Source organism: Mya arenaria, chromosome 2, assembly GCF_026914265.1.
Source record: "Mya arenaria isolate MELC-2E11 chromosome 2, ASM2691426v1".
Classification (NCBI taxonomy): domain Eukaryota; kingdom Metazoa; phylum Mollusca; class Bivalvia; order Myida; family Myidae; genus Mya; species Mya arenaria.
The window spans coordinates 607376-630728 of NC_069123.1; the positions used below are offsets into that span (position 1 = coordinate 607376).

The 23353-nt window shown below is 34.7% G+C and overlaps 1 protein-coding gene across 1 annotated transcript; it reads right to left on the reverse strand.

Moving 5' to 3' along the window:
- Positions 1-977: 977 nt before the first annotated feature.
- LOC128204821 (kinetochore protein Nuf2-like) lies at positions 978-20197 on the reverse strand. The gene is made up of 14 exons (XM_052906234.1): positions 20161-20197; positions 18114-18219; positions 16720-16791; positions 16090-16172; positions 15393-15454; positions 12774-12871; positions 11928-12038; positions 7377-7496; positions 6968-7128; positions 6104-6199; positions 5850-5951; positions 4374-4565; positions 2677-2839; positions 978-2195 (listed from the first exon to the last, which is right to left on the reverse strand). Exons 2-14 carry the CDS (start codon positions 18213-18215, stop codon positions 2130-2132), a joined length of 1428 nt encoding a protein of 475 aa, XP_052762194.1. The 5' UTR covers positions 18216-18219; positions 20161-20197; the 3' UTR covers positions 978-2129.
- Between the last annotated feature and the right edge of the window lie 3156 nt (positions 20198-23353).

The window sequence follows — 23353 nt, forward strand, 5'->3', positions numbered from 1 at the left end:
AACAAAACACAATGAATGCAAATGAAATAAATTTAATGACCTCTTATAGTAGTTTCATTTTTATATAATTAAAATTATTCATTTATATAATATGAAAATATACATGTGAAACAAAATCAATACATCAGTAAACACATGTCATGGTAACACGGAAAGTCGCTGATGCTTGTCTAGTGCCCACTGCCTTACAGCCAAGTCATTGTCATACTTCTCCATGTGAGCACCCTCCATGAGATGACATATAGAGATTTCAGAGTGTCATTGCCTAAGCTACTTACTTGGCAGATCTTGACTCACTTCAACATTGAGAAGCCGCATTCAGTCTGTGGCCAATGCCGGGATCAGAAGGCTGACAGTACGGATGATAGCAAGGTTCTCAATTCCCATATTAAATGGACCAACAACTCGTGTAAGAAAAACCTTGTGACAGTCTGCCTCCTTCAGGTCTTGCCTTGATCCATGGTGTTGTTAAGAAGCGTGTACTGGTCCCAAACTGCGTCCAGACATGTGATTGACTGTTGGTACCAGCTCACAAGGAGCGTCAGTCATTTCCATTTTAGGGCACTGACGTCTGTACACATCTTTAAGAAATGAGAATCTTAAGGACCTGAATCCAGAGCTTTTTGTTTGTCCAGTCTTTGGGAACCTAGACATTATTTGATTTGAATTAATACAATAATTTCAAAAGTATTGCTTTCCCAGTATTCCCAGATATTTCATGGTACAGTTTGCGCTAATTAATCGATGTAACAGCCCAGATGAATGGAGAACCGCTAATTTATTGGTTAACACCAAAGAATGAATGGAGCACAAACTTCGTAGATTTCATAACTTATGACACGTCCCATGCCTGGATAAGGAATGTTGAACCATTTCCGGCATGTCAGGAATCCAGTTTTGCCTGTGAAGTGGTGTCTGTACCAACACCTAATAAAGCCCAGGGGTAAAAAATGTATATAATAAAGTAAAAACACCAGTAAGTTGCATCAAATTTATTCAAAATGACCAAAATAACAAAATCTATAGTCAGAGTAAAAAAAATAGAAATGCAGAGATGAGAAAATAAGAAAATAAATAAATGAAGAAAAGAAAATATATACATGGTATATATGGTCGATAAAGGAGGAAAGAAAATAGTTAAAGAATGCAATAAGGTAATCATCATTTAATAGATACAAATGATGCCTGGAAATTCAATAAAATTTGAATATTTTGTGCAAAGGCATCATTATTTAGCCTGACAAACACTACTATGGTTGTATTAAATTTTAATGTGACATTATAGGCCTTATCATACATGTGTGTATTGCCACTGATAAAATGTGTACCATGTTGGATTTGAACAAAATTTCTTAAGCGTAACTCGGTTCAGCATCTTATTTTATTTAGCAAAATTACTTACTTAAATATGATTTTATAAAACAAAAAGTAGTTTTTCTTTTTGATCTCAAATATAATTTCCTTTACAAGCCTCAAAACTCTTTAAAAAGAGAATATTACGCAATTTATACCAAAACGAAAATAGCGTGCTGAGCTTGATTTAAGATCAGAAACTAAATGTTTCGATTGGCCTGTATGTTTAGCTGACCAGCCTGACCAATAGACTGAATGGAATCACTGAAGCATGTCTAAAGATAAGGATAATATCAATATTGAATACTAGCCCAGGACTGAGTTTTATTGAGCCAATGTTGCTCTACAACAAAGAAGACAACCTCAAGGCTTTGATAATACCTAAACTCTTTTCTTTGAATGACTGACAATCTAAATTTCAGTATTGTTTTGCAAGCTTTGCCCATTTTGCATTGGGGGATATGAATGACCTTCATAGTATATTTAGCTCATCATTCTAAGATTATACTCACAGTCTTTTAGATTTGAAGAGTAAGAATGCGAAAAGTTAGAATGCCACAAAATAAATTCATGTATTTAAGTATTATTTTATATTTCTACATGCTAAGCATTTAAAAGCAAACAATGTGACCATATCCAGTAAGAATGACAAAATCTTTAACCATGTTACAAAAACTGCATGTGAATGGCAAACAATGTGATATTGCATGAAAGTTTTGCTGCGTGTTAGATAGCACTGTGATGAACATGGTGATGTTATGTACACGTACAAAGCGTCACTTTTTCAACAACTGTCGAACTTTGTTCCATTCATCTGCGATACATGTGTTATACTCATCAGTCTGAAAATAAGAACATGACTATTCATATTTCAACAAAGTCTGATTATATTATTATTCACTTTATAAAGGAAGATTACCAGAAATGAGTATTATTGTAATTTTTTGAAACATCAGTTTTCAGCACCATATCAGATATGCAATATTGACAATTTGATTTAAACTATAGCGAAAATGAAATATTATTGATTGTCTGGTAAGTGGAGAGGTAAGCGCACTCGCTTATCACCAACGGAACTCTGGTTTGATTTTCGATTTTGGCCCATACAAGTTTGTTCAGTGGTCCTCAGGCCTGACAAGTGGTTGGTGGTCCCCAAGTTCTCTGGATATCACAACATAAGACAGTATTTTCAAACAACACCATGTCAGTGAGAGAGAGACCTAGCCTAAGTAGTATAACTTTTTGTGTCTAGTCCATTCAATGAATGAAAATACATGTACTATCTTAGATAATCTATTTAATTAAGCCTGTATTTTATCTGACCTTTTCCAAAAGCTGACCATATTTGTTTTTCAATGCCTCCACTTTTTGTTCGATGTTTTTCTGGTATCTGTGGACATCTTCCTCCATGCGTTTACGGTATTGTAACAAGTGGCTTTTTTTCTCGGAGTCGTTTGCAACCTTCTTTTCAAAATTATCTTTCTCTCTGAAGAATAAATAGAATTTATGTTGGCCTCATTGTTTCCAAAATGTGTTTAAAATGTGTTATTTTATTTTCTCAATAAACAAAAACCAATGGTATGTTAGAAATATTCTCATTGGACCAATTGTTCAGAACATTTGTAAAGTTAACAACATTGTTAATGGCATCATTGTTAACTTTTAATGCTGAAATATTTTACTATGTGTTGATAAAAAGTAAATAAAATAAGCTTAGCTTACATTTGTTGCATCAATATTTCAGAAAAGTAATGAAGTTAGTGAAATCCTTTAAAGCTTTTTGTTACCTTGATTTACCATTAATTCAAGATGGCGCAATTATGATCTCAATACAGATTTTGGCGAGAAAAAAATTCAAAATAAGTGTCAAAATCTATGTTTTTCTTTTTTAATAACAGAACTATCCTTGGTTAAGCTACATACACTAAATACACCAAATATATATGACAACGATGACAAACAACAAGATTGACGCCAATCCATCGCTAGTCAATTGTTGATTTTTTTCCATCAGCTAAGGCGCTAACTCGACAACTATAAAACTATTTAAGTTTCTGGCATTGAGTTATATGTGCAAGTTATCTCTGGCAATATGCGCACCAAGTTTAAAGAATATATTTTGGAATGGTTTTGGTATAAGTCTTTGCACAAGGATCCAAACACAAGGAAATGCAAATACTTGTCCCTTGCTTCTGTCAATCAAAGGGCACAACTTGACAAATATTAGAGTCATGGGCTTTCATCCATATAATTAACATGTTGCTGGTAGTCATTTAATCATTCAATTGACCAATCAAGAGATCATATTTCATAATTAGTAGCCATACCTTTTTAACACTTTGACCACCTCATACAAAGTTGAAACAATCTCTGACAAATGACCAGGCAAGGCTAGACCCCCACTCGTGTCATGTTAATTATGCCTATGTGTACGAACTTTCCTTGTACTGGTTTTGAATTTTATATGGCTTGTGTTGAAAATTGATTCCCAGTGACTATTGATAGTCGGTTCCACACAAATAACCGATTATGGGTGGTAGTTTAGTACAATCAGTTTTTGTCAATACCTCAATTGTCGTTCTATTCCTGTTCAATAACTCGTAATCCTTAACTATGCTTATGTTACATGTATGTGTATGTATTATTTAGTGTTGTTATTGCTTTCAGCCAAATTGTTGACAAAACAATTGAACACATCCAAATGTATAAATGAACTCAAATGAGAAAATTTGCTGAAATTAACCGAACGCAAATAACATAAAGAAAGAAGAAAAACAACTTGCTGGTTGAATCGATGAATGATTATGACCATATACAATCGATTTTTGCCAATTTCAGGTCCAATCAATCAATTTTTGATTGAAATTGATCATCAGAACATCACTTTATATAGCACTACTCTATTTCAACATTTATTTGCTACAGCAATTATGCAGAGTTTTCCTTACTGTGATGCATATCAGGGAGTTTCAAAAAAAAAATAAACAATCAATTAACAAGTAACCAAACTCCATACATACTCCGTATCAGCCATTATCTGCTGTTGCAGGATGTGGACTTTGTTCTGATGCATAATGGCCAGTTTCGAGAGTCGCTCCTGACGGCCCCGCAGTAATTCCTGGACGCGTTCCTTCTGACATTCTGTTTCATGAATCTGCTCCGTTACTTCCTGTACTTGCTCAATAAGGACGGACACATCCGCAGCTACCTCACTGTGAATGGATTTTACAAGTGTTTGCATGGATTATGCAATATTTTGTAGCATTAAATTAATTTCTAATGATTAATTGAATATACCAGAGCACCATGCTCAAATGCAAACTATTAAAGGATAAAATGATCAGATTATTTTCAAAAATTGTTTGTTTACGTAGTAAGCAGCCAATAATCAATCACAGAACCTCTGAATCAATTACGGTATCACTTTGTGGCTTAATTCTCAATAAAAAGAAAGCAGAACAACAGTATAAATCATTTTGTATTTAGGTTAAAAACTAATTTTTATCATTTAAATAATTTTTCAAAATACCAATATACAACACAAGTCTTATGCTGTATTTTGGTTATTTGGCACCCTGACAATTTTAAAACCTGGCCAAAACCCTACAATACCAAGACAAGCAATCTGAGAATCCCCCAAAAGAGCTGTCCTAGAGACAGTGCACTCAACTATCAGGCTACATTGTAGTTTTAAGGATTGTAAATTTTGGTGAAACATGCATAGATCACTCTAAAATTAGATTACACGCAAAATCCTTATTCAGAATTTCTAAGTAAAAATACAAAAGGGGCACAATTTGCATTATATGCAAGATAGAGTTACCACACTTGATAATACATCAAGCAGTTGCTGTGTGATTGACTTATATGTGCTTACATGCAATACCTTAACCAGAATTTCTGTCGAATAATAAAGGGGCTAAATTTATATTAAATACAAAATAGAGTTCTAAGATAGAAGATTTAGCTTAATTAATAAAGAAGATTGGATGGTTGAAAGGCCTTGTATAAAGTTTCAATTGAATGGGCAATAATGTGCATTATATGCAAGATAGAGATATCTTACTTGATTAATCAAGTATGTTTGATAGTTGGGAAATCATGTCTAAAGTTCCAATGAAAAATATGATGTATTTGCTGAGATATTGTCTTAAATCATTAAACTGTGGTTACATTCAACCAGAATTTCTGATTCGAAAAATAAAGGCCCATAATTTGCATTATATTTAAAATAGCACTACCTATCTTCACTAAATAAATAGGTTTGATATTTGGGAACACATATCTAAAGGCAATAAACAATGTTTTTGCTGAGATAATGACTTAATTTTTTAAAGGTGCTTACATGCAAAACCGCAATTGTGACGCTGATGGAAGGGCGAGTGGTAAAGCTCTCCTTATTCTTTTAATAGTCAGGCTAAAATTATATACAAATGGGATATTACAGTTTTTTTGTCTTCCACTACACTAGCTATCCTATTGGAGAGTTTCCATACCTTTCTTTGTCAACAGACTTTTGTATGAGCTCCAGCAAGGCGAGGCCCTTCTCCAGGTTACTGACCGTCTGCTTGATGTCCTTACGCTGTCTCTCTATCTCCCTACAATCATAAAACAGAAGAGATATACATGTATACAGACTTCTGTATGAGCTCCAGCAAGGTGAGGCCCTTCTCCAGGTTACTGACCGTCTGCTTGATGTCCTTACGCTGTCTCTCTATCTCCCTACAATCATAAAACAGAAGAGATATACATGTATACAGACTTCTGTATGAGCTCCAGCAAGGCGAGGCCCTTCTCCAGGTTACTGACCGTCTGCTTGATGTCCTTACGCTGTCTCTCTATCTCCCTACAATCATAAAACAGAAGAGATATACATGTATACAGACTTCTGTATGAGCTCCAGCAAGGCGAGGCCCTTCTCCAGGATATTGACCGTCTGCTTGATGTCCTAACGCTGTCTCTCTTATCTCCCTACAATCATAAAACAGAAGAGATATACATGTATACAGACTTCTGATTACGAACAGTCTCAAGTCCGAGTTCAAGTGGCAACACTGCAAATCTTCATTTCATTTTCACTTTCTTTCCAGCAAAGTATTGGTGATGAAATTTACAAATATTTATTACTTTTTGAAATTGTACAATTATGCACATTTATTTTTGTGAAACAAATGAGATAAAGGTGTTTTTTGTAATTTAATACAAGTGCTTTCCTGTGTGGACTTGAGGCTGTTTTAAATCACGGCCCCAGATTTAAGTTCTTACAGCTTCCTTATTTCCCTTCAATCACATTTTAAGGTCTGAAAATCAATGAACCCTATTTTTATAAATATCTTTTCATTCAAAATATTTCTGTAAGAACATTGTCCTAGCTAATACTATCAATATAAATATTCTTGCAAAATGTTGCAAATAGCAAATGATATAATGGGTTTGGTTTGTAATGAAATATATTTTTAACAATTCATGAGTATGGCTGGACTCTGGACCAAATGCTTATTTTTTACTCGGCATCTAATCTGTCCATCAAAATGTTGTCCCATAAAAATTGAACTGAAAAGTACCTGGATACATTATTGGTTCTTAATTTATTCCTTTAACCCCTAATACTGACGTGAGCCGGAGCTGTTTTCGTTGCAGGAGATCACGAGCCTCTTGCACGCGCTGTTTCAACCCTTCCTGTTCAGCCATCACCTTGGCGGGTGACTGCACGATCTTCAGCGCTAAGTGGCCCTCCTGTTCTTTTAGTTTCAGAACTCGACAATTCAACTCATCCTACAAAGAAGTAGAATGTTACTTTACATGAATGACAGATAGTGTTGTCTTTGGACAACCATCAGTGCTAGGTGACAATTCTGTCTCTTAAGCTTGTGCACATAGATTTCGTAAGAGATTAATACAAATACAAGCAAGCCCGATTCGACCACAGGCTGTAAAAAATCTGGATTATGTTAATTTTTATATATTTGGGCTTGCGGTTCAAATCTTTTTATGAATGACAATGTCAGATGTAACATATATACCTGTCTAGCCTTGCTGTTTGTAATATTGGACTTGATGTCGTAGATGGACTTGGTCAATGTCTGCTTGTTTCTCTGTTGTTCCTGCATTGCGATTGACAACTGGTCTACATCTGCCTGGACCTGATAACACACAAGGTTTATTGTTTATTTAATGTTCAGGGATTTTAATTGACTTAGGCATTATCTCTGCTTGTTTCTTTGAAGTTCCTGCATGGTGGCTGACAACTGGGAGCAGTTTCATTATAAAGAAATATTTTTGCGTTTTCAGCTATTTAATACAGGGTTGCAATCTTGTTATCAGTAAATAATATTTTCCATAAATGCATTATTTAGTAAGTGGTTAAAGGTTTATCAGTCAAAATTTATGCTTGTTATACATGTATGTATTGATATTGAATAAGAGTGTCACTCTAAGTTTTCAAATGAAGAAACAAACTAATGGTTGCATCAGTCCTCTAAAATGTTCTTGTTAACATTCTGGGGCCTGTTTCAATAAGATATCAAAGTCGTTAACCTTGCACTACTTAAAAGTGCTTGAGAACACCAGTAAAACAAGCAATTCGTTGAATTGATATCCCCCGCCTGATTGGGCTTAGTCAAGGAATGGAAATCAATTGTTGATGAAATATATATACCGGTATATGAGTTTGAGTTTGATTGCAACTGTTTGAAATAAAAAAAAACTAGAAATGTGTCCATAGGACACGGATGCCCCCACTTCGATTTTTTGTCACAGAAAATAAGCCATAATGATTATTCAGGATAATCTGAGGGCCCTAACTCCTAAATGATTAAGGCGATTTCCATGGCTATCGAACTTGATCAAGATATTATGGTCACAAACATGTGTTAAAAGTTTGGTGAGGATTGGACAAACAGTTTTCAAGAATTAGATCGGAAACAATCTTCGGGACGTATTTTTCAAGTCTTTTTTTGCAAATAAAGGGCCGTAACTCCTAAATGACAAAAGCGATTTCCATGGCTATCGAACTTGATCAAGATATTACGGTCACAATCATGTATGTAAAGTTTGGTGAGGATTGGACACATATTTTTCAAGAATTAGATTGGAAACATATATTTTTGAAGTATTTTTGGCAAAAAAGGGCCGTAACTCCTAAATGACTAAAGCGATTTCCATGACTATCGAACTTGATCAAGATATTATGGTCACAAACATGTGTTTAAAGTTTGGTGAGGATTGGACAAACGGTTTTCAAGAATTAGATCGGAAACAATCTTCGAGAATTTTTGGCAAAAAAGGGCCGTAACTCCTAAATGACTAAAGCGATTTCCATGACTATCGAACTTGATCAAGATATTATGGTCACAAACATGTGTTTAAAGTTTGGTGAGGATTGGACAAACGGTTTTCAAGAATTAGATCGGAAACAATCTTCGGGACGTACGTACGTACGTACGTACGGACAAGGGCAACCCTATATGCCGCCACTTTGTGGGGGCATAAATATTGTATATAATGTAACATTTAGAATTGACTAAGAAACCTCGTTTATGACTCCATGTTACCCAGTTCCAAACTAATCTAAGATTTCATCAAGGCAAACATTCTGATCAAGTTTCATGAAGATTGGTCCAGTTATATGCAAAAAAATATAGCCTCTAGAGTGTCCACAAGGTTTTTTTAAGATTTCACTCAGTGACCTCATTTTTGACCCCACATGACCTACTAGTTTCAAACTTTTCCAAGATTTCATCGAGGCATTCTGATTAAGTTTCATGGAAATTGGAGCAGATGTATTGCCTCTAGAGTGTTCCCAAGATTTCTGTAAGATATGAGCTAGTGACCTAGTTTTTGACCCATATGACCCAATTTTAAAACGCAGTCGAAATTTAAGCTAAGAGAATATTCTGGCCATTTTTGAACTTAATCAGACCAAACACCACCACAAAATAGCTTTCGGACAAGATTTTTTGAAAGATTTGACCTAGTGACCTAATTGCTTATCACATGTGACCCAGTTTAAAACAGCTCCAAGAGTTCATCAAGGAAACCATTCTGATCAAGTTTCATGAATATAAGACCATACATATTGCCTCTAATGTGTTTCAAAGATTTTTCTAAAAATTGACCTAGTGACCTAATTTGTGACCGCATATGCCCCACTTTTACAAGCGGTCCATATTTCATCAAGGGGTACATCATGACCAAGTTTGAACATAATCCGACCGATCATTTCCATTCCGGACCAAACATTTCTAAGATTTGACCTTGTGACCTAATTTTCGATCATATGTGACCCAGTTTTAAATAAGTCCAAGATTTCATCAAGGAAAACATTCTAATTAAGTTTTATGAATATTTGACCATGTATAATGCCTCTAGTATGTTCCAAAGATTTTTCTAAGATTTGACCTACTGAACTAGTTTTTGACCCCATGTGATCCACTTCTTTCAGTGGTCCATATTTCACCAAGTTTAACATCATGACCAATTTTGAACATAACTTGACCAATCATTACCGTATTTTCTCGACTATAAGGCGATTCGCTTATAAGACGGCCCCCTAACTTTGCCCATGAAATCTGGTGCTTTTTGTTTCGACTCGCTTATAAGACGGGGTCAATTTTTAAGCAAATCTAAAATGCTAAAATTCTTCCTAATGAGTAAAAATGTTCAAGCTCAACGGCCAATTATCGACTTTCGCGGTAACTGTTTTTGTTTTACTCAAAGAAAATGGCGTGTGAGCTCTCTATTTGGAGGTAGGTTAAAAATGAGTACATAAGTTTACAGGACAGGTCGTTACTTATCGAAATTGTAATAATTAATCAATAACAACATATGTTTGTTTTAGTTTATTTTTTTATTGAAGACACCAATGAAGTTCTTCGGCAAAATAAATGGCTTCAATAACATAACTGCGAAAAGCCGAGGCATGAATAGGTGTTTGTTTAGCAATAATGCTTTAGGCAATATTGTCCCTTGATTGGCGACGAACATAAAGGATTCATATCCGCATTGTCATTTGTTTGCTTAATCAAATTGACAGTAAGGTACCTACATCATATTAAAATTCCAATTTATTGATTTGATATATCTGTCAAACTAATTATACTGACACGCGCCATGAGAAAAAATGCAGATATAACGGTACACTGTGTGACGTCAGAGCACGCGCGGTGAAGAGATTTCGTGTTGTTGTTTACTTAATTGCCCCATACTTATATCAGCAGACGATAGACTGGATAGACGAATACCCTATGTAAAATTTAACTGATTTTGACTTGAATCTTTTTTTAATATTTTATCGACTCGCTTATAAGACGGGTCCCCTACTTTGGGGGTAAAAATCGGGACCCAATTTCCCCGTCTTATAGTCGAGAAAATACGGTACCATGATATGATTCCGGACAAGATTTTTCTAAGATTTGACCTAGTGACCTAATTTTTGACCATATGTGACCCAGTTTTATTTCCGACCAAAAGTTCATCCAGGAAAACATTCTGATTAAGTTTCATGAATATTTGACCTTGTATAATGCCTCTAGTATGTTCCAAAGATTTTTTTAAGATTTGACCTACTGACCTAGTTTTTGATCCCATGTGACCCACTTTTAAAAGTGGTCGAGATATGATCAAGGGGAACATTCTGACCAAGTTTGATCATTTTCTGATCAATGCCTACCAAGATATGGTAATGGTGGGACGGAAGGACAGAATGACGGACGGACAACGCCAAAACAATATCCCCCTCCCGAAATCTTCGATTCGGCGGGGGATAATTACAGGTAAAATTTTACATAGATGTTCTTACATTCAAATTGAATTGCAGTTTAATACACCAAAAATCAAGTTACGCCTAGAAATTTGTAATCTGAAGATCTCTATTGAAATGAGGTCCAGCCTGATAGTTAAAACTATCGACAGAAAATATAATAATGTTTTAAAGTATGTTCACTTTTCCTGAAAAACATAAAAAATTGAACGTTTACAAATGCTGCTGATTATTTTGTTAAACTAGGTTCAGAAGGTTGAGGGATCTTAACGTTAAAGGTAAGGACCTGGTTCTTTTGCTCAATACATCCTCATGATATGGTGGTCACTTCAGCCAAAATATTTTTTTTCAAATGTGACTATAAATGAGAATGATATGGAGCAGACAAAAACGGGACAAATTGACAGATGTTAAGATGTGCGTGTATACAAAAACAAACAATGCATATTGCTGTCTTAGGGGTCTGCCAGTGCCAACTTTGTTTAACAATCCAGAGGTCCAGGGATCATATACTGGGGGCACTTCAAATTTGCTGGTCCCCACCATAATAATGAAGGGATAGTCCAAGTTAATTATACAAAATAGTATTGTGCCAATATAATATTTAATATAAGATCTGCTGCCCCCACACGCCTAATTATCCCACACAAACTTTTTTTAACAACTTTTTACACACAGAGACTGATTATAGATACCTGATGTTGCATCCCTTATGTTGTAGTTTGTTACTTCTATTAACAAAAATGACCAATCACACACAGAATGAACCTTTATGAACTTTTATAAATACCAGTCCAACACCCTATTTGAATACCTGAGCCACCAGTGGTTCCTGTTCAGCCCTCTCTGCCCTGATATTGTTGATCTTCTGTTTCAGCTCCTCATTTCTCCTCAATAAGGTCTCGTGATGCTCTCGTTCAGACTCCTGCAAGAAAAATATCAATGTCATACACTTGTCTATATTTTCAGTTTTTTAGTATTTAGAAATACTTCTACAACCAAACTATAGCCCAAGATCCAAAACACATGATGTTCAATCACACTAATAGCATCTGAGGTTCAACAAAAAAAAGATAAAAATAATCTTGAAGGAGCTGATAAGCTTAAGCCAGTTTTAGCAGCTGATCCCAATTAAAAACGCCATTGATCTTATTATCTATTAGATTTCACAACACATTCACATGCTCATCCATTGCTGTTAAGCCTGATAATAAAGCTAATCACTGAAAAGATTATCAATGGACTGAAATGGTATTTGCCATCAACCAATCACAGCAACATGAAATCAGGTTTTAACAAATCATACAGCCAAATCATATAACAGATTAACGCCCATGACTTATTTGTATGGTTAAATATTTTTTGAGAAATTAGGCCCTGGTCAATTAAGGAATCATGAGATTTTTTTCAAAATGTACTGTATTGGACCCTCATCTTATCGAACTTATCGAACAATTACTACAGATGAAATTAGACTTCAAATGAGCTATAATGAAATATTTCAAGGCAAAATAAGCTTGTTTCTTATATTTTTTCGGTAAATGATTATTATATTCTTTATCTCCTTGTGAAACAAAGGTACAAAAAACTGCATGTAAAATTCGCATAATTGTACATAAGACACCTGGAAGGGACTTAGAATCAGTACAGACAGACATACCACATCAGCTCGCATATCCTCATACGCAATCATACGGGTAGCCTTGAAACGCAGGAAGTTGATTATGCTGCTGCATATCTTCTTCAACCGTTCACATGCTGGAATATAAGAGCATGATATATTTTTTTAAATTACTATCCCAAATACAGGGATGTGATTGAGCTGGCAGCTGTGACAGCTGAAGGACTGGAACCATTTCAGCCATGGGTTCTAGGGGTGCTTTTGGGAGTCAAAAGCACCATGTCACAGAAGCAGACTAGCTTTTTAGAAGCTCTTTTGAGGGTTTTCCTGACTTCAAATTTAAACCAAGCTGAAGTGTTAATTCCAACAATCAATAAGTACCGGTAACAACAAAATGTAACCAGATAAGTTTTTTAATGGGCAAAAAAGTGTTGTTTTTTGTTTTTGTTTTTACCCTGAAACACTCAGTATAAATATTGATTCTTATTCAAAAAGAAAATTCATACACCTCCTTAAAATAATAAAACAAGGATTTAAGGCTCTTTTTATATCGTTATTTAAACCTTGGAAAAATGGTCCAATTTAAGACGTTATAAGTATCAATAATGATACTAAATGAGAAATAACAACAAAGAGAAACAAATTGCTCACGAAAGCTTATGTATTCAGCGCAATGAATTCATGCATTAAGGCCAGTATCCAGCTAATACTGTCAAACAATATCTGATTTTCGAACAGTACATAAGTTTATCTGTTATGATACAGGGGGGGAATGTGGAAATGCATTAAAACAATTTTTTTCTTTTTGACAAATGTTATTTTGCAGCAAAATGTATGTTTACAGAGAAAAGAGTACATGCATCTGACCCATATATGCACATTGACCGACCAAGATTACTACATGACATTGTGTTTCATGAAAATATGACAGTGTTGAATTTATGAGCACATTATTATTTCTTGATCTGACAAAGTGGCTTAGTTCTTTACCCAAGATGATATTAAATATCAGTGTTTTTTCCATATTTTTGTAAATGGGTGCATGGTCTTAACAGTGGTCGAAAATGACACAAGCCCACAAGCCCTGCACTGGTAAAATGTCTTCAAGGCGTGCTTAAATTCTGAATTCTATAAAAAATATATAGCAGGGCTTGTTAAAAAAGTTGATGCCAAGCAATAGTTTAAGAAATCGGGCTTGTACATCCAAAAGTCTTGTTGGATGACTGCCTTAAGAATGGTAAAACAAGAGCTGTCAGTAGACAGCGCGCTCTACTATTCTCAGTGATTGACAATATAAATTACTTAGAAATTATCTGAGGTGGTACACAAACTTCAACGTTAATTCTATGTCGAAAAAGGGGCATAATTCTGTCAAAATGCTTGATAGAATTACCTCCTCCTGTGTACAGGTTTGGGGCATGATGGTGAACAAGTGTGCAAAGTTTCAAAGCCAGATGACAATTGAACTGGAAAATATTTGAGGTGGTACGCAAACTTTAACATAAATTCTAAGTCGAAAAAGGGGCATAATTCTGTCAAAATGCTTAATACAGTAACCTCCTCCTGTGTAAAGGCTATGGGCATGATGGTGAACATGCATGCAAAGTTTCAAAGCCAGATGTCAATGGATTTTGAAAATATTTGAGGTGGTACGCAAACTTTTATGTAAATTTTAAGTCGAAAAAGGGGAATAATTTTGTCTTGATGCTTGATAGAGTTACCTCCTCCTGTTTACAAGTTGGGGGCATAATGGTGAACAAGTGTGCAAAGTTTCAAAGCCATATGTCAATGGACTTTGAAAATATTTGAGGTGGTACCAAAACTGTAACATAAGTGGTAATGCCGACGCCGATGCTCGGGTGACTAGGATAGCTCTCCTTATTCTTCAAATAGTCAAGCTAATAACGACCAAATATCTAAAATTTGTAAATTTCAAACAAAGCCATTTAAAACAATAAGAGTGCATATAAACATATCTGTTTAAGTTTTACTTGTTAAGATTTAATATATAGCCTGGCATTTTTAGATGAGAAATCTGTCTAAAAGGATTTAGTGTCTGGTAAATTCAGTGGCTTCCCGCCTAGGCAACCGAGGTTTGATTCTTAGCCTGGGCGTATATGAGTTTGGTTTGGTGTCACCAAGCCAGGCAAGTGGGTTTCTTCCAGTTACACAGGTTCCCCACAAAACAAGACCACACTCTTAAGTAACATTGTGCCAATTCGAGTGATAAATATAAATGTTGTAATAACTTGTTTCAAAATAAATAAGTTTAAACTAAACTCAAAAGCATAAGATTTCCAACTAATTTTTCAGTGTTACGTAAGAATAAATCTCAACATTACCATTAGTTTAAACATTATTTGTTTTACAACGACTGTAAAGAAAGTTATGATAACTTATGCTATGTCACTCTCATTGGCACGAGGTGTGGGAGAGTTTGGTCTCATAGTGTGGGAGAAACTGGAGTACACAGAGAAAACCCACTTGTCCAGTTTGCTGACCCCAAACCAAACTCACATATATGTGCCCTGGCCAGGAATCAAACCCGGGTCGCCTTGGTGAGAAGTGAGTGCACTCACCAGACAACAACGTAACCATTATATTTTGAGATCCTTACAGAAAGTAAATTACATGTTTGATAGACCATTCAATACATACATGGGAAGTAGATATCTCTGGCGGAGAAATCGTTGATGTACATGGTCGGCATTATTCGGCCCCTGAAACATGACAAATGTCAAGTTATAATATCTAAAAAATAAAAGAGTTTATTGCATCTTACACACATCAACATATCTACAATCAATCTGTTAAAACAGTTTTGTATTCCGCTGTTTGATATATATATATAAAGAATTTGTTATATGTGGTCATATTAATTATATGCATAGAATGTGATGAAATAGTGAGACATTTTTTCTGAATAGCACCTAACCAACCGTACATAATTATATATTTAATATATATAACAAAGAATATAAAAATGGAATAAGGTAGGGTACATGGAATCTATAATGCAGCGTAACACTTCTATGACACTTATGTATTTATCCAGCCCAAGCTGCTTTAGCCTACAGTACCTTGTCAGGAGCTGAGCCAAACTGCATTACACTCTACAAGCAACAGAACATTTCATTTTCCTGCACATTTTTCGACCTTTATCTATTATTTGTGTAATCTGCAGGTTAAACCAGAGCATCACAAGAAGATGCAAAAAGTTTTGTTAGGGAAAATTTCTTTTCTATTTTTTTTAGTTCATGGCCAAAATATAAAATTTTGCTTGACTCTGAAGCCATCGAAAGCAGTGCTTTGGCACTGGAAAACATAGAAGCTTATTTTTTCCCATATGTCCTACATGATCCGTATGAGTGTCATGTTTGCCATAGCATCTGTGTAGATCTCGGGATACTCCAGGTCTTGTGAGAGCAACAGTGGCTCCTGAAATGACAAGAACAGGCAAGCGTGAACATCAATCTGTTGTACTTTTAATTTATAATTATTTTATAGCAGAATTTTATGCAGCTACATGTGTACATGCATGTATTTTAAAGATCATTTAATCTATAATATACACAAAGCATAAAGGAAGCACTGATCCAATTGCCAAACAGTAACACGGCAGCATTTCAAGTTTTGAGCCTTTAAAAAGTATATGTGATCAAGCTCAGGGCTGCCTCTCGATAGCGAACCCAGAAAACACACTGCAGATAGACGACAACAAGAAGAGGAGTTTGACACAAAACTGCTTTTAAGGATGTGGAGTGGGGCCATGGAAATCGAACATGTATTTTGTCCTTCAAATTTCTCCCTATTTTGAGCTAAAGGAGAAACAGCTGAAAACCATAATTGATTGAATTTTCTCTGTAGTGTGTGTAAAACTTTTACCCCATTTTCAAAGCTGATTTTTAACCCCTTAGCATTTACCTTTTGGTTCCTAAATCATCATTTTGTTTCGCATAAAACATGTGGAACATTTATAAGGTACCTGTAGATTTTCGTCAGACGACTCCGTGATGTCGCACATGAGTCTTCGAAATATCTCTATCCATTGCAAGGGCTGAAATGAAATTAAACTCACTCTAACATATCGTGTTTTTTTATTCTAGAAAAAACAACAACATTCATACTATTTTTTGTTCATCTGGTATACACTATTCACTCTTTGTGTCCGACTTCGCTTTAGACAATGCGTACAATCTGTCTGATGTTTATTGGTGTACTTGAAGTTGAGAAATATATATTTATAGAAAGAGTTCTTAATAGGAAGATACAACGTATCAACTAATAACATCAAATAATAGCAATACTTTGACATGTAAGTACTTAACACCTGTAAAAAAAACTCCTTAAATAGTGTACATATTGTAGATGTACAAAGTCGCAAAATATGGTACAATATTGTAGTGGTACGAAGTCTCCTAAGTATATTGAAATTACCGTAATTCACCTAAGAGTTCGGACACCATAAAATAATTATTTTTTTCGCTGTCCGAATACATAGAAAATTACCATTTTTACATTTTATTTACAAGTTTGTTTAACCTGCCTTTTTTCTTCATGTTTGCATTTACCATTTATTAATTTATCCGTAGTAATCAATGGTCATAAACTTATTTATTACGCCTATAAGTGTAAATCCTTCATCAAGTTAATTAAAACACCATTTTATACATGCATTGAACTGAATAAACACATTCTATCGGCTTCAGATCAAAGAGTCACACTGTGTGACGTCACACAACTTACAGTTATACCCACGAGGATCTCGTGGAGAGCATGGACATTGCTATGCAGGATTAATGTATAACTGTACGATTATTGATTCTTACAGTCTATAAGTGAGGTACAAGTTTGAAAGTTTATTGGTAGATCGTTTTACAAACATGTCATGTCTATGTTTTCTTAATCCCTTGATTGCCATTGTTGTTTCTTTAATCCTCCAATTAATATATCACACTTCCTTTTTCAACCGGCAATAAATCGTTTAGGATGGGTAGTAACTAATTAACTTGTCACAGTAATCTAGCCAGGCATTGTAAAGATAAAACTCAATAATCTAGGTCTGTGAAACTTGGTAACTGTGAAAGTTTTGATTGATGTCCTTTGGGTGTCCGAAAATTAGGTACACAAAATAAATTATTTTGGAAAATAATTATGGGTGTCCAAATATTTAGAGTGTCCGAACTCTTAGGTGAATTACGGTACTGGAATTTGCAAATCTCAGACAGAAAGAGTTCAGTTTGAATTAGCATATGTCAAGACTAGTGAAATGAGCGATGGAGAGTCTAAAGAACTTCATTTATAAAAGCACACGTGCGAAAATGGACAATAGCTGCGGACCAATTGTAAAATTGTTCCATATTTAGGTGAATATCATACATCTGGTTTGCTGAATGAAGTTTCTTTGAGCTGCAGTCCACACAATTCATCCAGAGAGGAAACGATATCCGGAATGGCAAGTTCAGGAAATGCAAAGGCCATCTTCCTGAAATTTCAGTAAAAACAGAAGGATATTCTGGGGTCTTTACAGCAGGGCTTGGTCAAAAATATGATGTCAGAAGTATATGAAATTGGGCTAGTCCAAATAATTGTACGTTGACGGATTTTTTTTAGATTATCCAACTTATAATTATGAGTTTGACGGCTTTTCTTCATATCATTCTGTCAAAACATAACGATATATACATGAAGGCAGGGTTCCCGCTGGCGATCGCCATTGTCGCCATTTGCGACAAAATCGCAAAAGTGGCGACAACTTTTCAAATTTGGCGAATTTATGGCGACAACGATTTTTTTTCAAAAAATATTTTCTTAAAATGACGTAAGTGGTGACCATGCGGCCTGCATGATAATCGATTCTGTCACTGTCATAAATCAAGCGCATCTGCTGGTGCGACAACAAAAATTAATCCGATAATTAGGGCAAGCAGTCACGGCCCAGTCAACACCTCGCTAATTATTGCAGAATTTTATTGCTTTCACGGATAAACAGTGACATCCTTTAACTGTTATGTCTCTTATTAGCAAACGATTTTAATATTTAGCTCAACAACCTTGTTGTTGCGTAATTATCGTGTTAGTTTTAAATATGCAAATCGTAGAATTTTATGTTGTCGGAAAGTCACGTGATATGCAAATTTCGTAATGACGTTTACGCGCTAAAAATAGACTTGCTTTCGGTTTTGTCGCAATTTGTAATTGCTATAAATGCAGCATTCTAAGAGTTCAAAAAGTGTCAAAAAGATTAACAGAAATCAAATAAATAGGATTAAACCCCATTTGATAAGGCTTCTTATATGTTGGCTGGAATAAAGAGTAGGTAGACAAATTTCTATTAGGAAAGTTATGGCCCTATAGTTTGACAATGAATATTTCTTTGAGTTTCCATTTATTTTAAATTTATCTCATAATTTCACAAATGTATTCTTTTATTGTATGCAGGCATTAGACTGAAATCAACATATTGATGTTTATGTCACATTTTTTGCAATATTTTTTTATTTATATACTAGTCCATAATTATACAATGAATTTTGTCAACAGAATAACAATTTGCTATTAATATCTTGTGCTTCATGTACAACAAAATGTTATGATTTGCTAATTAAATGCAATTTAAGGCTCTTAAAATGCTTAAACCCCATGAGCTTCAGGGCACAGTTTTAAATTGCTCGGAACATTTCGGCCATGGCCGAGTTGTTACGATTGTATAACGAGGTCTATCTTGAAGCTTTGTCGGAGGAGGCCGAGTTAATCAGTTATTATGATTGTATCGAGTTGTTTCCCTTTGCATAATTGTTTTCTGTGTCAGTCAACTTTTGTTATATTGTAAAGGTAAACAACTTGTTTTAATGCATTAAATGCTTGTTTAGTGCAAAATAACATTTCACTTACATGGTAAAATATGAATATAACTCTTTATGATCAATTTCAACCATAAAATACTTCACTTAAAACAATTTCAATATTTTTAAAACACACCCGTTTTTTGCTCATTCCTGTTTAGACGTTAGGGATTAGAAGAATCCGGTATAACTCGTCCATTATTTTAGACTAGAAATCGGGCTTGTTCAGCCAAAAGACTAATTTCAAAGACTGCTTCCTCGATGCTCAAAACGACAAAAGTAAGCCCTGTACAATAGTGGAATAAGAATATTTCACTGGTCTCACATAACTGTTTGACTAACAGTTTTTGTTAAGAAGTGTTTCAATGCTGATAAGTTGAATGCCAGACTACATGCTGTTTTGCTAAATTTTAACAAATAAAATAAGTTGATAATATTCTGCCAAAAGCTGTTGTGAAAGTTTGTGGACATACGGTAAAGGCACATTAGATGGCAATAGCTTACAAGAACATAATACAATCACTTTAATGTATGCTTGTTATATTTTTGTTCGGGTATCGCTTTTAACACTGGTAACTTACCTTCTTCTGATTGTTTTGTTTTGAAATCTGCGCGTAAAATTTTAACGTAAAATACGCAAAATATTAGTCATATCGGCATATGTCGAACGGCGAAACGGTTAGCTACAATGTTTCCTGACGTCAGCTTAGTGGTCACTTTTATTGCCGGTAGTTTGTACTCTACCCTTCCTGATAACATGTCAATGTTTTTCTAATCTTCTTTCTTACACCGTATGTAGCCGGTATAAAATGTTTTGGTTCTTTAAGTATATCAACCAATCCATCTGAAATCCATCTGAAAACTGTATTGACGGATAGTCGTTCTTGAACTCTCGTTATAAGGCCTTCGCGAGAATGCACGTGTGATGCATTTTTTAACTTGAGTAGCATAAGGTTGTCACATAAATATTGCAATGTCATTAACGTTTCAGTCTCATTCCTCGATAAATAGACGTTGGCATGGATACATTTTTAACAATTTATTCACAGGTAAGACAGTTCGCTACAATTAAAATGGTAGCCATAATTAAGCTTCACATTTTAAGAAATAGTATTGCGAGTTTGTGGACGTAACATAAGGTATCCCTCTTACAGTAGTGTAGATGTTGGATGGCTGGCGTCCCCATATTGTTTTGCTATCATCCCATATGGTTTGGATAGTCATTCTAAAATGCCGTCCAGGCATTTCTTTTTTAATGAGAAAGAAGTCTGGACGGCATTTTAGAATGACTGATGATTTGGAGTGAAAGAATGTGTAAAATTGTACAAAAAAATACAACAAACACCTTTTAATGACAAAAAATGGGAAAATACACTCACAATGAATACATGGATAACGTTTGTACAATGACCAGGCCAGAGGGAACCCTCATGACGCACAGGAACGAAATATCACTAAAAGAAGGGAATCACATTATGTGGAATATGAGCATATGAGCTTTATGAAACACACCATGTCATGGTGTAAAACATGATTGTTAGGGTTGATTGATTTTTGTCATTTTGGTTTAATCAAGGTGAGAAGATATGGATCTGCTAAAGGAGACAATTGTGCTAAATTAGTGAGTTCACTGTCTGGAATCGGCAGTTACTGGTACTTCAATGAAATACAGGAACAACTGCGAAGAATTTGCGATATTTTCTAAAACAGTTTTAAGTATCATTTAAAAGGTTGAGTAGTTGAAAACAAACGTTAATAATCAATAAACCTTGGTATTCAAATATTCAACAGTTCGAACGAGGATGTTTTAGTAGCGAGTTGCGCGGTATTAAGGTATTAAAGCATTGACCGGTGCTAAAGATGCCTTAGATACCGGTCTGCTGGTCTTTGGTGAAGAATTCATGTGTTAAATAGATGTTAGATATAGAGATAAACTCAAAAGTATTACCAGAAAAGGACCGCTTTCTTGAAACAAACCAAGTGTGGTTGTGAAGGAGGGGCGGCTTTGAAGGTTGTTGGAAGCTATGCTTTTGGCAGTTAATTGCATCAAAATAAGGCAGCCTTTGACGCTTTTCGCTGGTAAAATTATTTGATTCTTAGCCGGTGATTGGATTTGCAATCGTGTGGGAAAATATACAGAGGTTAGTGTATATGGTTCGAACTAAACACAGCACGTATGGTTCTTTTTTACATAAAATAGACAAGAACAATATATAATCCATTAATTTAAAGACATGTTAACTGAAATGTGAGACTGATAATATCCCGCACCATTTTATACTTAGTATTGCTGATTGAAACAAATATTTGTCATTGGTAACATGTATTGTCACTAATAGTAAACTATTATTTCTTTCACGGTTGTAAACCACTGAACATTGTCGCTTGCAATGTTAAACATGATCTTTATTTTATTTTATTTTTATGTACTGACAGTTTCGATCACATTCCTTAAGTAACCGTACATGTTTGCTTTAAACTTAAAGGTTTGTTTTTTGTTTAAGAAATAGTATCGGTTGTTTTGCTTGCAAGACCAACGTCTTGAAGTCACACTCTAAAATCAATGATTATTAAAATCATTTACCCGAAGCACATGCTGAAGTTTTAATTCAGTAACTTTATCTTGCACGCCTCCCTCACACACTTATGAACACATACTAATGCATATCAGTTGTCTTCATTAACTTATATTTACACCTCAACGTCCACTCCTTAAAGCTGCACTCTCACAGATTGAACGTTTTGACAACTTTTTTATTTTTGGTCTTGGAAAGAGACAATTTTTGTGAAAATCCATGGAAACAAATTAAATAAGACTGCTGACAAAAAATTAGATCGCAAATTTTTGTATTTAAGTTCAACAATTGATGTTTTATGCATTTTTCTTAAACCGTTAGTAACTGTTTAGGCCATAAAACCATCATTTTCGATCGGAAATATGAAAATCTACTATCTGATTTTTTGTCAGCAATCTTATATCATTGGTTTGCAGATATGTACGCAAAAATTTGCTCTTTCCAAGACAAAAAATAAAAAAGTTGTGAAAATGGTAAATCTGTGAGAGTGCAGCTTTAAATGAACTGCCTTTCGGCAATTGTGAGTATCATATGTTCGGATTAGTCCAAATAATTGTATGTTGACGGATTTTTTTACGATTTTTGATATGACAAAGGAATTGGAAGAATCCCGTATAACACGTATATTATTTTAGACTAATGTTTGGATCGTGATGGGATACCGATAAACATGTAGATTGAAAATTGTTTATCTTCTTCTTTTCTTTTGGTATTATGTCAGCAGGCCCCGAAAAACTTAAACATGTCAGAAAATGTAAATTTATGATATGTTAAATGTATTGTTGTCATTATTGTTTCAATTTTACGTATGAAAGTGATTGATTTTGACATGTGTTGTACATGAACACGTATGTTTGAGAAATTTGAACAGATCACATGGTCGAGGTCCTTAATTGGAGGGCGTAATTTAGTGTTAGTTTTGTATCTCTCTATTGTGTCGAGGTGAATGTGAGCCCAGGACTCACTGTAGGTAAATGATTTACAATTTACTATGACATAGAATGTTGTAAATTGCAAAATTAGAAGAAGTTGGTTCGTTCGTATATTGGTACATTTTCGACTTCTCCTGTACCCTGACATGTTTTATGAAAGCATAATTCATAAAACGAAAGATTTTATATAATAATTTATATTAAGCACTAATATTTTCAAGGAAATGTAGAAGGGGCTGAACTCGATGTAGCATTTATTCCGTTGA

Coding starts and splice junctions, on each gene's coding strand:
- LOC128204821 (XM_052906234.1), bottom strand. CDS start 18,215: ATGGCCTTTGCATTTCCTGAACTTGCCATTCCGGATATCGTTTCCTCT. Junction 12,872..15,392: donor CAGAGATATCTACTTCCCAT/GTATGTATTGAA, acceptor CTTATATTCCAG/CATGTGAACGGTTGAAGAAG. Junction 2,196..2,676: donor ATGGTCAGCTTTTGGAAAAG/GTCAGATAAAAT, acceptor TCTTATTTTCAG/ACTGATGAGTATAACACATG.